The following is a 14,164-nucleotide window of genomic DNA, read 5'->3' as shown; positions in this document are numbered from 1 at the left end:
AAAGACGGGTGAAATTACATGGTGAACATATAATGAGAGCGAGGCGCCAGCATTTTGATTAACAACAGCTCGCCCTTCCATGCAGACATAATGAATATACAAATCTTTCGTCACTTTCGTTAAACCAATCAAGAAAAAGAATGTGAACGAAAGGAACAAAAACCCTGTCGTCGTTTTCGTTCAGCCAATCAGAACAAAGGATTGCATACGAGAAGAACGAACATTGCAGCGTCTAGCCAAATCATAGAGCGTGTATCGTTCTTTTCGTTTCGTTTCGTTCATGCATTTAGCAAGACATTAGTTCCCTTATACAGTTTTAAACAATGTTTTACAACTGTTCACTGATTCGAAGTACTATGGAGATGCAAGCGGCTCGCTTGCACATCCATGGAAATACATAAATACTGTATGCATAAATATCAAAGCACCTGCTGGTAAGTTTGGTACTGTGCAAAGAACGTGGCTGCAATATCTCCAACTCACAGTTTTGGACGGATTGTTGTCAACATATCTGAAATGAGAACTTTTGAGTCCACGATACTTCAATGGCAGAAACACTAGCTATACGATCGTCCCCGCTTGTAGAGTTAACTATAAATGCGCTGACGATATAATTTTGATAGACCCCGGCCCAGAAATGATGTCATCAGCATATTTACATGTTATATGCAGGGTGTGAGTAAAGATCCGACGGTTGATAATTCAACATATCATTTCAGTAACAACTTATTACATGAAACAATAATTTAATAGCGACTTCAACTCGGGCTGAAATCAAAGATTTTAAAACTATATTGTCATAGCCCATTGGCCTATATAAAGCATCTGCCAATGGCGTGCTGATTACCAATTAGTAATGTGTGCAGTCAACGACTGCATAGAATGATAAGTGTGGTAAAAGTAGTACATGTAGTTTGTGGTAGCGAAACGTTGTGAAATGCTGACATACAGAGAATGATCAGTCTCTGTGTATATCGGATTGGACGATTTAACATTAAGTTCATTTAATTACTATTATTATTTTGTAAGTTTTTTCCGCAGATAACCTATTATTAAATGATGATTAAAAATACCACTTTGGCCGGGCTATCTGTCTTATTGAATTGAACCCTGTTGTTGAATGCGGTTATCTACAACACTTGTTCCCGGTCGTTTCCGACCCAAACTGATCCACTCCTTGCATGGACCTCCCCTTTTTCGTCTCGTTATTGAAGTGAAGGACTCAGAATAATCGAGTCAAAAATCCACCAACTTCTCTTTCTTTCTTGTTAATTGCTATTCACTCAGGGCCTATGGGGAAATTATTGAGGTGACGTGAAAGTTGGCTCTAGTTTTGAGAGTAGCTATTGGACTTCCCAATGTAATACTTCAATAAGCGTTCAGAGCCAAACGTGGAGTCCCTTTCTTAAATTTGTTTCATGTAAAATATAATATCATATAAAGTCGCCTCAGAAATACACACTCAATCTAGCCCTTACTGTATATATCAAACGATATTAAGACTTTGTCACATGCTCATAGAAATCATTCGAAATGTACAACGTGATTGCAAAGTGTTTAAATTAATTACGCTCTCCAAAAGAATGGTCTTGCAAAAAATCTTACAGTCATGACGGTTGAACAGGGAGCTGGATTGGACAGATTCAACTGAATAGATATGGAGTTTCAAAAATCGCATCCGAAAGAATCGAAGAAAAACATTGGGAACGTTTATGCTCAGTATCTTGATGCAATTCAATTAAGGTAACAGATAAAAGTGTGATAATGTATTTTCGTGATCATATATTTTATCCGTGAATAAGCTTGCTGATTCAGCCAAAGTGTTCCAACCATGGCACGAAAGATGACATTTTTTCCACTTATGATACAGCGACGGTGTGATACCACGTGATTTAGCCGCTTCTACCTCCATGATAAGGGTCATTTGAAATGGAATTTCGTTTAATAAGTTGTGAATGACTTAAATTCGAAGAATTAAATTTGGCTATGTTGTTTCTACTCCAGTTCATACCCTCTACCACACTCCCAGATCCATGACTGCGCTTGTAAGTGTAAGCCTACTGAGTTGTGCGTCTGGCCTCCCCTCTCGCCTCTCAAAAACGATTGTAAAAAGCCCCTGGGAAAGTGTCTTCGTTTATTTTAAAGCGAACTAAATAGAACTGATTGATTAAGTCACTCAATTAGTTTCAACAAAACTCACTGAGCTGGACAGTTTTTACCTACGTCACCTGTAGAAAAGAGCAGGGAAGTTGCTGCCAGCTGCTCTTGAAACAACGAAAAAATTACACTGTTGCATCGTTAGGGGCGCTAGTCTTAATCTTGTAACCTTTCACCCCTGCGCAAACACGATGCGTAAAGCGTTGCTAATCAACCGACCTGAAAACAAACGTACGAGCTGTCCACAGAATTTTTCGTCGTAACACGTTTCTCTGTACGGTCTTTCCTGTTTATAAGGTAATTATTCAGTTATTTCTCATAGCTAAAATTGAATCTTCACTTATCTGAACATGCAAAATGCCAACATGTCTATTTTTTGCCTTACTTTGGTCCTAAAGCTAAAAAGACGCAAAAAAGACGAATCGCCAAGAAACGTTGACAGGTGTTCGTTGTGTGTCCCCTCGAGACACACTTCAACAGTCTGTAATGTTACGGCATGGCATTTTATTTATTTCGGTTTGGTTTGGTTTGAATTCTGTGCAACCAAGATGCTGTATGCTTAGAATATTTTCTTGTTGAAGTCTTCTCCAATTTTAAGGGCGAAGCCGCCAACAACGTCAACGTTTCCAAAGGGCTTGAGTTCCATGATGAAACCTTGAATGTTTATAAAGTCAGCCTCATTTATGGCATGGCCAATCCTCTGGCTTTCTTTCAAGCAGAACTTTTCCGAATGTTATGTTACGGCCGCCACCCACGTCGACTGTTACTAAACTTGACCGTGAAATAAACTGATGTGTGAGAAATGCAAGTACAAGGCAGTCCGCCACGGTCCTGTCCGAGACCATGGTATACCAGGACAACTCAGTGCGACCGGTGCGTAGATCAGTGCATAGACGGTATAGACCATAAGAAGGGGTCTATGGTTCACCACAGTGCACACATTTTATCTGGTGTATTTGCCTTGACAACTAGTCACCACATTCGATGTTGTCAAAGAAGTTGTATTTTTGTTTTTCAAAACCCCAACACTTTCATCATTCTTAATGATTTATATTGACAGTCAATCATGCCAGGTGTTCAGGGAACAGATGCACCCATGTACTGCTCACAGCAGATCAACATACCACCAGATCTGCCAGACATTCTCAAACAGTTTACCAAGGCAGCTATCAGAACACAACCTAAGGATGTCCTCCAGTGGTCAGCAGCGTAAGTATATATTTCCAAGTGAGAAGAAGATTTTCATATTCAATTCATACTTCATATACAGATACATGTCTTTTCCATTGATATCGATACACACTACAGTACATGAATCAATAGTTCCACAGCAGTTCTACCATGGAAGATAAATCCCTGCAAACTCAAGTTCTCATTCGATTTCATATACAGCATTCTTAACTGAGAATTTTCAATGGTATTGTCATGTTTCAAGTACAAAATTTGCAGTTTATTATGCTGAATCACGCTTTCATTGACCACAGTTGTGATGATCATGGAGTGATTGACCTCATTACTTTCGATCTAAGCCTATGACAGCACTCAAAAGTGTAATTCCGGTATGAGTTTAAAATTGAATAAATGTTTCTGTCAGCTAGCTCATGATGAAAGCAGCTTTTTCTTGCCCAATTTTTTCATAACCAAAGCAGTTGGCCAGTGTACAAAAGTTCTCTCAGGAAAGTATTACCTCTCAGCTATGACCTATTCACCCCCAATTCCTTGTATGAAGGTCCACAATCACCATTGATAACAATGGATTTGGGCCAAACCATGGTGGTGAAAGGGTTAAAATAATGTCAACATTCACCAAACACTGTTCCAGTAAAAAGTGTGCACAAAATGTTGACTCAACTCCAGTCCTCATTTGTGGCTGGTGTACAGTGGAGTAGTAAACCTACATGTATTTTCAATGTCAATATTGCAGTACTATCATACAGTAATGTAACTAGCTATAGCCTAGGTCTTATTACCAAACCAATGTCTGTATAAATTTCCCAGTGATCATGTACCTGGGTCAATGAGATTTTACATCCCAATCATATTTGCAGATACTTCCATGCCTTGGCAACCGGGGAGACGCCGCCTGTCAAAGAAAGGCTAGAGATGCCCACAGCAACCCAGAAAACAGACACAGGCCTGACACCAGGATTACTTGCTGTTCTCAACAGACAGGTAATAGATGTGACACTGCCTTTTAGAACAACTAACAAATGTCCTTGTCTTTACATCTCTCCATCTTCAGCAACAACCGTCAGTTCGTTTACAGAACAGTGGAAAGAAATATGCTAGAAGTCTAATGACACTCCCCTAAGGTGTCAGGTGTTAGCAAGATTGTAGGAACAAAAAGTCCTATATGAATGTCCCATAGCCATCCTATGGATCAGTTAGTAATGTGGTATAAATCCCATAGGATATAGGATTTTTTTTGCAAGGGATGTATTTGAAGTCACAAATTTACACCATTTCTGAATATGTACTTGTACACGGTACTTGCCCATTATCCATTTATTGATACAATACAATATTATACAGCTAGCTGGTCTCATTGTTTAGTAGTTAGTATGCCCAGAGCCATACTGATGATGCATTAGTGCTGTTCAACATATTCATTGTGATTCAGACTCTATGGTCACCATTGATGGCAATTGGTTGTCTAGGGCAAACCATCGTGGTAACAGGGTTGACCTCTCCCAGTTTAACTGTTGTACCACAGTTCATCATTCATACTGTATCATTGGGGAAAAAATTGGTCTGATCACAATTTTGATTTTTTTTTTCTCGCGGAAATATTGAGCATATTTGTATCAACACCAGGGTATATTATGAGCATTTTCCTTCACAAAAGTGTACATTTACCTGTTTAAGAAATGAAATCCACCCTTGCATCCAGATTTTACACGAATCACATTATACCGGTAATCCTCCAAACCATACTGCCAATTCTACAGAGGCTCACACCTGTACTTCACAACTATATAGTGCATCTATTGAGTAAAGAGCCACAGAAACATGCTGGAAAAACATTTTGTAGATAATGGAGTAACTTGTGACTTTGTCTAGTATACATTTCCACCACCCAGTGACCAAATTGCAGTTCAGAGATAGAGATATCTTACTTATTTCAGATACACCGTGTTTCTTTTTAGTTCTAAAATCAGGAACAGCATAAATTATACATGAATTTTTCTGTTGACAATAAAATTCAATAGAAATCCTAAGGGGACAGAATTGTTCAAAATGACAGGGTGCTGTCCTATATTGTATGTTCTGCATTTTTTGTGTGTGTTCCATGTCCAAAAATTCATATGGCCTATTTTGATAAGGTGTATTACACTTTCTGACCGTGTAAGTTCACTAATTCAAAGATATTAATTTCTGTTGTGAAATTTTCCCACCCAGCTTGGTCCCAAAAAGATGATTTCCCAAGGAGAGCTGGAGAAGAAGTGGAAAGACAACTGTTTGCCTCAGGAACAGCTGGATAATTTGCTTTCGGTCGGCAGTTTTGGAAACGAACTCGAGTGGTTGAAATTCTTCGCACTCGCTTGCTCATCACTGTCAGGGGTAAGTGAACAATAATAGTGCATCGATCTCCCCCCCTTCCCAACCCCCCAGTTTGCTATGTGTAGAAGTTCTGACTCAAGGTTGAGAACACAATGGTCAGTCCAAATCATAATGATATGAGGGTTGTATTGTGCAACCTCCAATATTTCTAAAGTAGACTTAACAATGACATTGCACAAGTCTGTGATTTTTCCATTCACATGCCATACCTACTGTTTGATATACTTCTCTTTTCTGGCTTTGAAACATTGATTGCTTTACTGTTTGAGGAGCAATTCATCAGCCGTTTTCATTTTTTTTATCCACACACTACATGCAGTGTTCTCTCCAGAGAATTAAAGCATAGTGGCCATGGCTCTTTAATTTTAGGAAAACAATAGAAATTTATTAGCAGAACAGTTAATTGTATTGTCATGCAAATTAACTACTATGTTATCAGAAATTCTGTTGGAGATTCACTGTACATGTGTCGATCTGGGCTCACTGCTATTAGTGCAAGATGCAAGGTATAATGATATTCAAATATGCAGATTACATTAATGAGCATTGTTTCGGTATTAAAATTCTATGCTAATGACCCTTAATCAATGTGGAATATTCATGTACCTCGGATCTTGCATTGTACAGACACACTGAAACCCTCTGCGGAAAACCTGAATAATTAAGTAAATTGTGACATCACTTGAGACTACATCAATACATTGATGTAATCACTGGTCAATAGGTTTTTTACATGTTTATTCACCCTGGAATATATTCATGGATTTTTTCCATCTCAATTTTTTTCAAATATATACTTCTACACGACACTTAACATGGACTGAATCACTGAGATTCTATCAATTTCTACAAATGTTTATGCATACTGGGTGACAGGTTCATCTGCACTGTTTAGATCTCATGGGTTTCTGTCTGCCATATTTGTCTACATAGAACATCACACAGGCAATGAAAGTCATATGCGAAGTTTTAACAAAAGACCCGGAGGAGGAGCAGCCCGCATCCCGTACCCGCTGTTCCAAGACCTGTACACATACCTGGCACAGATAGACGGAGAGATCTCAGAGGAACAGATACAGAGTGTCTATGAGTATCTCCAGTATCATGTGTAAGTAGTCAAGATATATCATGGCCAATTCGCCCCAGTCTTTGTAGTCACTGAGGCCATGTGATGGTTATTTTGCAGCCAGGAATGTGTGTGTTCCATTGAGCAATCAGTTGAGATCACTGTACCAGGCACAGGTGAACATACAGTTTTAGGCTGTGTCATTTGGTTTAAATATATATGAGTAAAGAACACTCCTGGTATAATTTCAAAAAGAACCCATATCAAAATAGATAACAATGATATTTTAGAGTAGGGACAGGGGGATCAATGCTTTGATCATATTGAAAAAGGACAGAATAATCCTAGAGAAGGATGCATCCTAATCTACAACTGTATCAAGACAATTTGGAAACGGGATTAAATTTTACAAACATGCAATAAAGGAATGACATGAACAAAATACACCAATAGACCATTCAGGGAAAATAAACAGCAGAATATTTCATAACGTGAATATCATTTTCCAGATTTCTTGTTAGCAAACAGGCATAAATACATCTGTGACTGTCAACTCATTTTCTTATAGTTTCTTACATACCAACAAGGCATACGCACACAGTCAGTGAGAACTTGAGCATTGAGGTGTTGAGTCCAAAGATTTTTCCTTGTGTTATACAATTCCACTAGATTCTGACACAAATAATCTTTAATGAGCCAATACATGTACCTGTAACTTTTGTGAATCTTCAATAATTTTTGTTTTTAATGTCAACTACAGTTTCTTGTTCTACTCCCTCAGCATGTTGAGATGCATAGTATTCAGCTTGAAAACTCAGCCTCTACTACTGCATTGTTATTGTTGACAAGTGAATTCTGGTCTGGGCTAGAGTTCAAAATGGTGTCAACAATAACAGTGACTTGTACATGTATTGATGCTATATTGAAAAGCTAGATAGATGCTTTAAATGCTTTGAGAGTAGAAACAAGAACTTGCCATTGACATGCAAAACAAAAAATCGTGAAAAAGTCATTGAAAATTACAGCTACTAACCCTTTGAGTCAAGTCTTTTAAAAAGCACTTTGAAAACTTATCACTGACTCAGTTTTTTTATTTTTTTCCGCAGTGATAAACAGGAAGGTATGGTAATGCCCAGGAACTTCCTCAGCAAAGACTGTCCAAGCCTTGGATCCTAGTCATGTGACACTGACAGCCCTATTTAAATATTTTAACAACTTTTTCTGAGAACTTTCTATTGTCCCAACGGATGAGGAAAATGACAAAAGCACCTTTAAATAATATTAACGTGATCTGAAAGGCCAGACATTGCAAAGATTGTTACATACACAATCTTGGAATTTTATCCCAGCCTGTAAAAATTTGACAAGAGCGCGTAATCAACCAAATTTGTGTGATATTTGAGTGACAGGTTTGGGATCGCAGTCCGTGTAAATATTAATCATATGGCTGGAGTTCAACTGAATGTTTGTAAATAAAAGTATTACAGTTCACTATATCTATGATATCAAAGAGGGTTTTTTTCTTTTATATGTTTCATTTATTTCTGACTTTGTGTATTGGGTATTTGCAATTGAAGATATTAAAAACAGAATCAATGTAAACTGGTTTTTGTGTGTTTCATGAAATTCTGTCGTTGATGTTGCAGAAGTAGGAGTCTTTGTGGAGACTTTGCATCTATACTGAGGAAGAAATCATCACCCATCTTCCACTGCCAGGTGTACATAGACTGAAAATGTTAATGGTGGCACTGTTAATCAATCTGGAAAAGCAAATAGCCTATGATCTATTATCACAACATGAACTTTTATTTCATCAGGATGAAAGAGACCATATTCAGTTGTGGCAACTCTGTCACCATCCCTCCATTACTATATTTCTGTAACGTTAATAAGATCTCTTCACAGAAAGAAGGTCCGTTCCAGGGCTAATTGTCCCCTGCTTCCTTGGCACATAAACCCATGTATTCAGGGAATAATACTTTTATTACATGCCTCTTCAAAGTCAATGCTATATGACATTTAGTTACATACAGGGCATTTTCAAACAATTTTACCATCATTCACCAGTATCAAACAGATTTTAACAAAGTTGAAATAGTAGTGCACATATCGATATTTTACATCTAGCATTAAGCGTCTACTTTGACGTCAAAAATGTCCAAGGGCTTCACTGGACCGGGTAACCGTGGGAACTGGTCAGTACATCGTTCACTGGCCCACTAACATCCCGGATGTTCCTATCAAATCAATGCACTGATTTGCACTCACATCTAGGCATGTAATAAATACATTTGCTTTTGGGGAATGTTTGCATATTTGCCATGAAAGGTACATGTACATCGGGCAAGTACTGAGGGCAAAAAAAAAAAATTGTACTGTTCCGACAACATGGTTTTCAAAAAAACAGGTAGGTCAGAAGGAATTTTTCTGTCCAAAATACCGGCTTTTTTGTTTTTAAATACGCATTTTTCAGGGGTTCAGGGCGATCAAACACTGGCCACAACATTTTCAGAAAAATGTATCAGTCATACAAAAGGAATAAAAACTATAAAAGACATCCTTGTTCAAGCAAAATCAAATGCAAGGTAACGAACACGAGATTTTACAGGTTTTTTAGCTCACATTTGGTTATACCAATGTGAGTTTATCGTATAAGCTGAAGTCGATGGCGTCTGTATGTATGTGTGTATGTATGTATGTATGTATGTATATATGTATGTACAGTATGTCCGTCAACATCAAAAACACGCAAACCGCTGCACGTTTCAGCTTGGTATTTGGTGTGTGGATGCATCCTACACTATAGATGGGATTTTGTTCAAATGAAGTCTGCATTGCCAAAATTATGCAAATGAGCTTACAAAATGTGAAAATGGTTAAGAATTAATAACTCAAGAACCGCATTTTTGATTGCTTTGAAAATTTGTGTGCAAGTACCTTAGGTTAACCTTATACAGTTTTATGAATATTGTGAAGATATCCTTAATTTTGTATTTTTGCTGAATTTTTTGTGATTTTTCTCATTTTCAGTAAAAATTCTTCTTCTCTGAAACCGCCGGCCCAATCGCTCTCAAATTTGGGTTGTCTCTTTGCAAGGGTGTTACTCTTCTAAAGTGTTGAAATTATGACAAAATTGGGGAAAATTACTATTTTGTGCAATTTTGTCATTTTTGGTCAAAAAATCTTAGACAGTGTTTCCTTTTTAAAACCCCTGGACAGACAGCTTTCATATTTCGTACACAGACGTACAGAGATGACAATAGTTAGATATGTGGAAATTGTCCTGAAATATAAAAAATTGTATTTTTAAGACAATATTGTCATTTTTGGTCAAGAAAACTTTATCTTAACATTACTTGTTTGATAGCTTTGTAATTTGGTATAAAGTCCCTTGTTTGATAGCTTTGTAATTTGGTATAAAGTCCCGAAAGATGTTATTAGATAAATTTTCTGCTCAAAGTGTTGGGAAACCCCAAAATTTGTATACTTTACTTTTCTCAGTTTGTGACCTTAAATGACCTACACTAACCCAGGATATGTTCTGAGACAATTTTGAAGGCTGTGAACATAATTTTGTCATATTTGGTATCAATTTGTAGGAAAATTTGATCCAGAAAACAAAGCTTAGGTGAATATTTCATTGCGGACCAATTTTTGCAACTTTTCTATGTAAGACATACAAGAACTAATGAGAAATTTGGATCCAGGATAATTCCAGATGTTGTAATCACCACCCACAGTGGAAGGCATTTCACCATCTGTAACTAACTTAACCCTTTCACCACCGTGGTTTGTCCTAAATCCATTGTTTTTTTATGGTAAAGTTGGACCTGTATACAGGGAACTGGGGTGAAAGGGTTAAGTGCTGTTTACATCAGAATGATAACACTCATGGCATTAATCAAAAAATTCCCAAGGTTGTAAATATATTTCCTGTCATCTGGCCTTATGTAATACCAAGGGTGAACATTTGATATGCAGGAGGGGGTAGGGTTTAGAAGATCAATGATGTAGCATTACTTTTTTACCAGATCCCTTGTGCATTTTTTGCCCACTCCCACCTTTTCTTTTATCAAGCCTTCTCTGTTTTTTGTTGTTGACATTTGCTTATGTATTTAGGATCTGCTTCTCCCATTGCTATAGAAGTTGATATGCATGTTCCTAAAGATGACCTCCAGTACCTAAGTTGGAGACCTTATTTGCTTTTGTCATTCTTGTTTTTCCTGGTTTAAATATTTCTCGAATGGACCAATTCAAACCGAATGTGAGCACATAGTGTCCTTGACGGTATTTTTTTTCTGGTTGTACTGTGCAGAAATCATTGTCATAACATCAACGTAGAATTTTCCTGCGCTGAACAGATAGAAACAACATTTATTGTTGATCTTTGGTAACCCACACTGGTATGTACCAATTCTGATCAAATTTGAGCGACACCGTATAATTGCGGTATTTTTCTTCCTTTGTTTTAACTTCTGTGTTCATGTAGCTCTAAAAAGTTTAGGGTCGGCTGGTGAAAAATAAGGGTATATTGTAGGTCGGCCTATCGGAACAGCACAATATTTTTTTCTCAGCCTGATCTCTACCGTACGTGTACAGTAATTTGGCCCAGTGCACTTCTGATGCGCCTATGTGCATAAATTTGAATAGCAGTAGAAAGATGAGAAATCGTCTAAACTTTACAAGTTACCAACACCACAGCATGGCTGCATTATCTGCACATGACAGCAAAATAATCACCATTTGTAAATTGCTGGAGAGTTTGATTACATCATTGGATGACAGCCTATCCTATTTCCAGATCATTGCAATCAACAAAGACATTTGTCTGGACCCACTGATAAATTAATACCTTTATGCACATGCCGAAAGACTATCCTTGAAAAATTTTTCGACATTGTTCATGTTGGAAGAGTTTTGAAACTATGCCTCTTTCACTTTGACCTCAATCACTGATTTTATAACAAGTGAACGACACTTGCTTTATTATAAAAATTCTCTCACAAACACTTGCACACAACAAAAACCTACACAGACTATAGAATAATAATGTGGTAGTTTTGATGAAAGAAAGTTTTATTCAACTGTGATTCACATGCCTATGATATTTCTACAGAGACTGTTCATCACAACTCTAGACAATACGGTACCGGTATTTTGGGGACAAACAAATTGGATAATGTATCATATGTTAAGTGATGGTTTATTGCATTGTAATTTTGCTTCTTTTTCACAAGACTCCTTGGATCTGAAGGTAATTTAAATCAAACCGCTGCATGTCTTCTTCACTTGTCAGAAAAGGCAATTAACCTATTTATCACCATGGTTTGGCCAAAACCTATTGTCATCAATGGTGATTGTGGACCTCTTCACATTGAACCGGGGTGAACACAGCATTAGGCTGTTGCATGCAAAATATTCAAAACCCCTAAATAACGCTGTACCCCATGACTGCACAACAACACAAAAAGGAAAACAATTCTCACATTAGGTACATTTGTAACCTGGAGGAAACATTGATGTTGCATCTGTAGCTTCTCTGTACCGGTATATCAATCACTCACAGGATGATGAATTACAATATGGCTTATTATTTTGTATTGCCAAAAAAAGTATGCCCATCTTCATCACAACATCACAGAATATTTCAGACATAAGTAGAAGACATTTTAAACTCTTTTTTGTGAAAAGACTCATATTCCTTTAATGATATCGAAAACAAAAATGTACCTGAAAGACATTCAATTCACATTGGTACCATCTCAGGACAACACAGTACACATTTTGAAATCAAGCAACACATTTTCAACTTTCAGCAATTGATAGTGAAGTACCACAATTAAGGTAGAATGCTCCTCGGGGACAGATATTCAGACTCTCAAACTTTTACAATTCTTTTCTGATATACCACTTAGGGGGGTTCATTTGAAACTTTGGAAAAAGAAAAACTTTTACCGGCCAAGTTTTCAAAAATCAAAAATTTTATTTTTTCTCCATACAAAGCTAGCACGGGATTGCCGCCATTTTGAATTTCAAATATCGGTAAATCTCTGGTAATTTGTTTCTCTACTACTAAAATTGCATGGTGACCCCTGATTTTTATTCTTAATTTTGAAAGAGAATGATTGTAACATTCATTGAGGAAAGTTTGAGCACAAGTTAAGTCTTTCACTTTTGAGGCGCATATCACCTGAAAGATGTTGTTGTTGATAAAATGAATTCTAGTTTGGACTAACTTTCGGTTGTCAACGATGGCAATGGGCATTTATATGCACACACACAGTGGTTGTGTTGGTCGGTTGAATGCTCCAGGCACATCAACACTGATGTGAGAGTACAAGAAGTAGTTGTATTTTACAACTAAGACAAAAATACTGAAAATTTAGCTAATGAGCTCTCAGAGAACCCTCCAATTGCACTGTACATTTAGCTTTCATTTATCAAATATGTGAGATCATTGTCACTCAACTTTTCAGGGCTTGAATGATGATTTCAAACAAATTTCCCGAGATTTAACACAGGTCACATCTACCAAAATCATTATGGAATGTTTCTTGTGAAGCCACAGCACCAGTGAAATTATGAACAATCGCTGGAAAAAAATGAGTGCCTTTGTCTGTATTTACGAACTACAGAAATTTAGTGAACCTTTCATGGAAAACATGGTTCTGTGCAGTAAGAAAGCTACATGCATTACACTTGCCGTGAGAAATTAACTAAGATTCGAAATTAACTAAGATTCCTTTTGAATCAAATCAGCTTTACTTGAAAATCATAGACTCACTTTAAAAAGAAGTTTTAATGTGACTTAAACCACAAACTTTTATACGCTACTTTTGACTCATAGTACAGTTCAAGACAAGCAATATTTCAGTGATAAAAATGTTGATGACATCAACAACAAAATCAATTGATCAGCGAATACTCCTACATGATTGGCTATCCTTCTGTGCCTGAGTGTTCAGAAGCATGGTGATTGGTTAAAAAGGTAATTTAAGTAGGCAAATGGACGATTCTGATTGGTTTCAAAAAGATATCAAAAGCACAGGTACGTTAAATTAAGAAGGATAGTATTTCTCTTGTTAGCAAAGATGTATAAGTAACAGAAAGTTTCTGTGATCCAAAACAGTATCCCAGGAATGTCTTACGTGAGGTATTATCCAACTTATTCCTTCTTAACAGTTACAATGTCACCCTCACACCAACTAGCAGAAAGTAAAAAGCTAAAGATAGCCTTGAGGCTCAGGGTGTAGTGATAAAGTGATCATACTTGCGCGTGACACCATTCAGTAAAGAATGGCAAAATTGAAATCTAAATTTTTCTCATCAACATTTTGGTTTTTATATGTAGCCCTAATGAGCTGCAAAACATTAATTTTT

The 14,164-nt window shown here is 37.1% G+C and overlaps 1 protein-coding gene across 1 annotated transcript; it reads left to right on the top strand.

Moving 5' to 3' along the window:
* The first annotated feature begins 2,323 nt into the window (after positions 1–2,323).
* LOC139132598 (ropporin-1-like protein) lies at positions 2,324–8,144 on the top strand. The gene is given in 7 exon segments (XM_070698883.1): positions 2,324–2,454; positions 3,218–3,366; positions 4,206–4,329; positions 5,557–5,718; positions 6,652–6,700; positions 6,703–6,826; positions 7,891–8,144. Coding segments are annotated over 6 exon segments (672 nt in total). The 5' UTR covers positions 2,324–2,454; positions 3,218–3,223; the 3' UTR covers positions 7,961–8,144.
* The last annotated feature ends 6,020 nt before the right edge of the window (positions 8,145–14,164 follow it).

Source organism: Ptychodera flava, chromosome 1 (genome assembly GCF_041260155.1).
Source record: "Ptychodera flava strain L36383 chromosome 1, AS_Pfla_20210202, whole genome shotgun sequence".
Lineage (NCBI taxonomy): Eukaryota > Metazoa > Hemichordata > Enteropneusta > Ptychoderidae > Ptychodera > Ptychodera flava.
The sequence above is the reverse complement of the archived record's forward strand: the minus strand, read 5'-3'. Positions and strand labels throughout refer to the sequence as shown.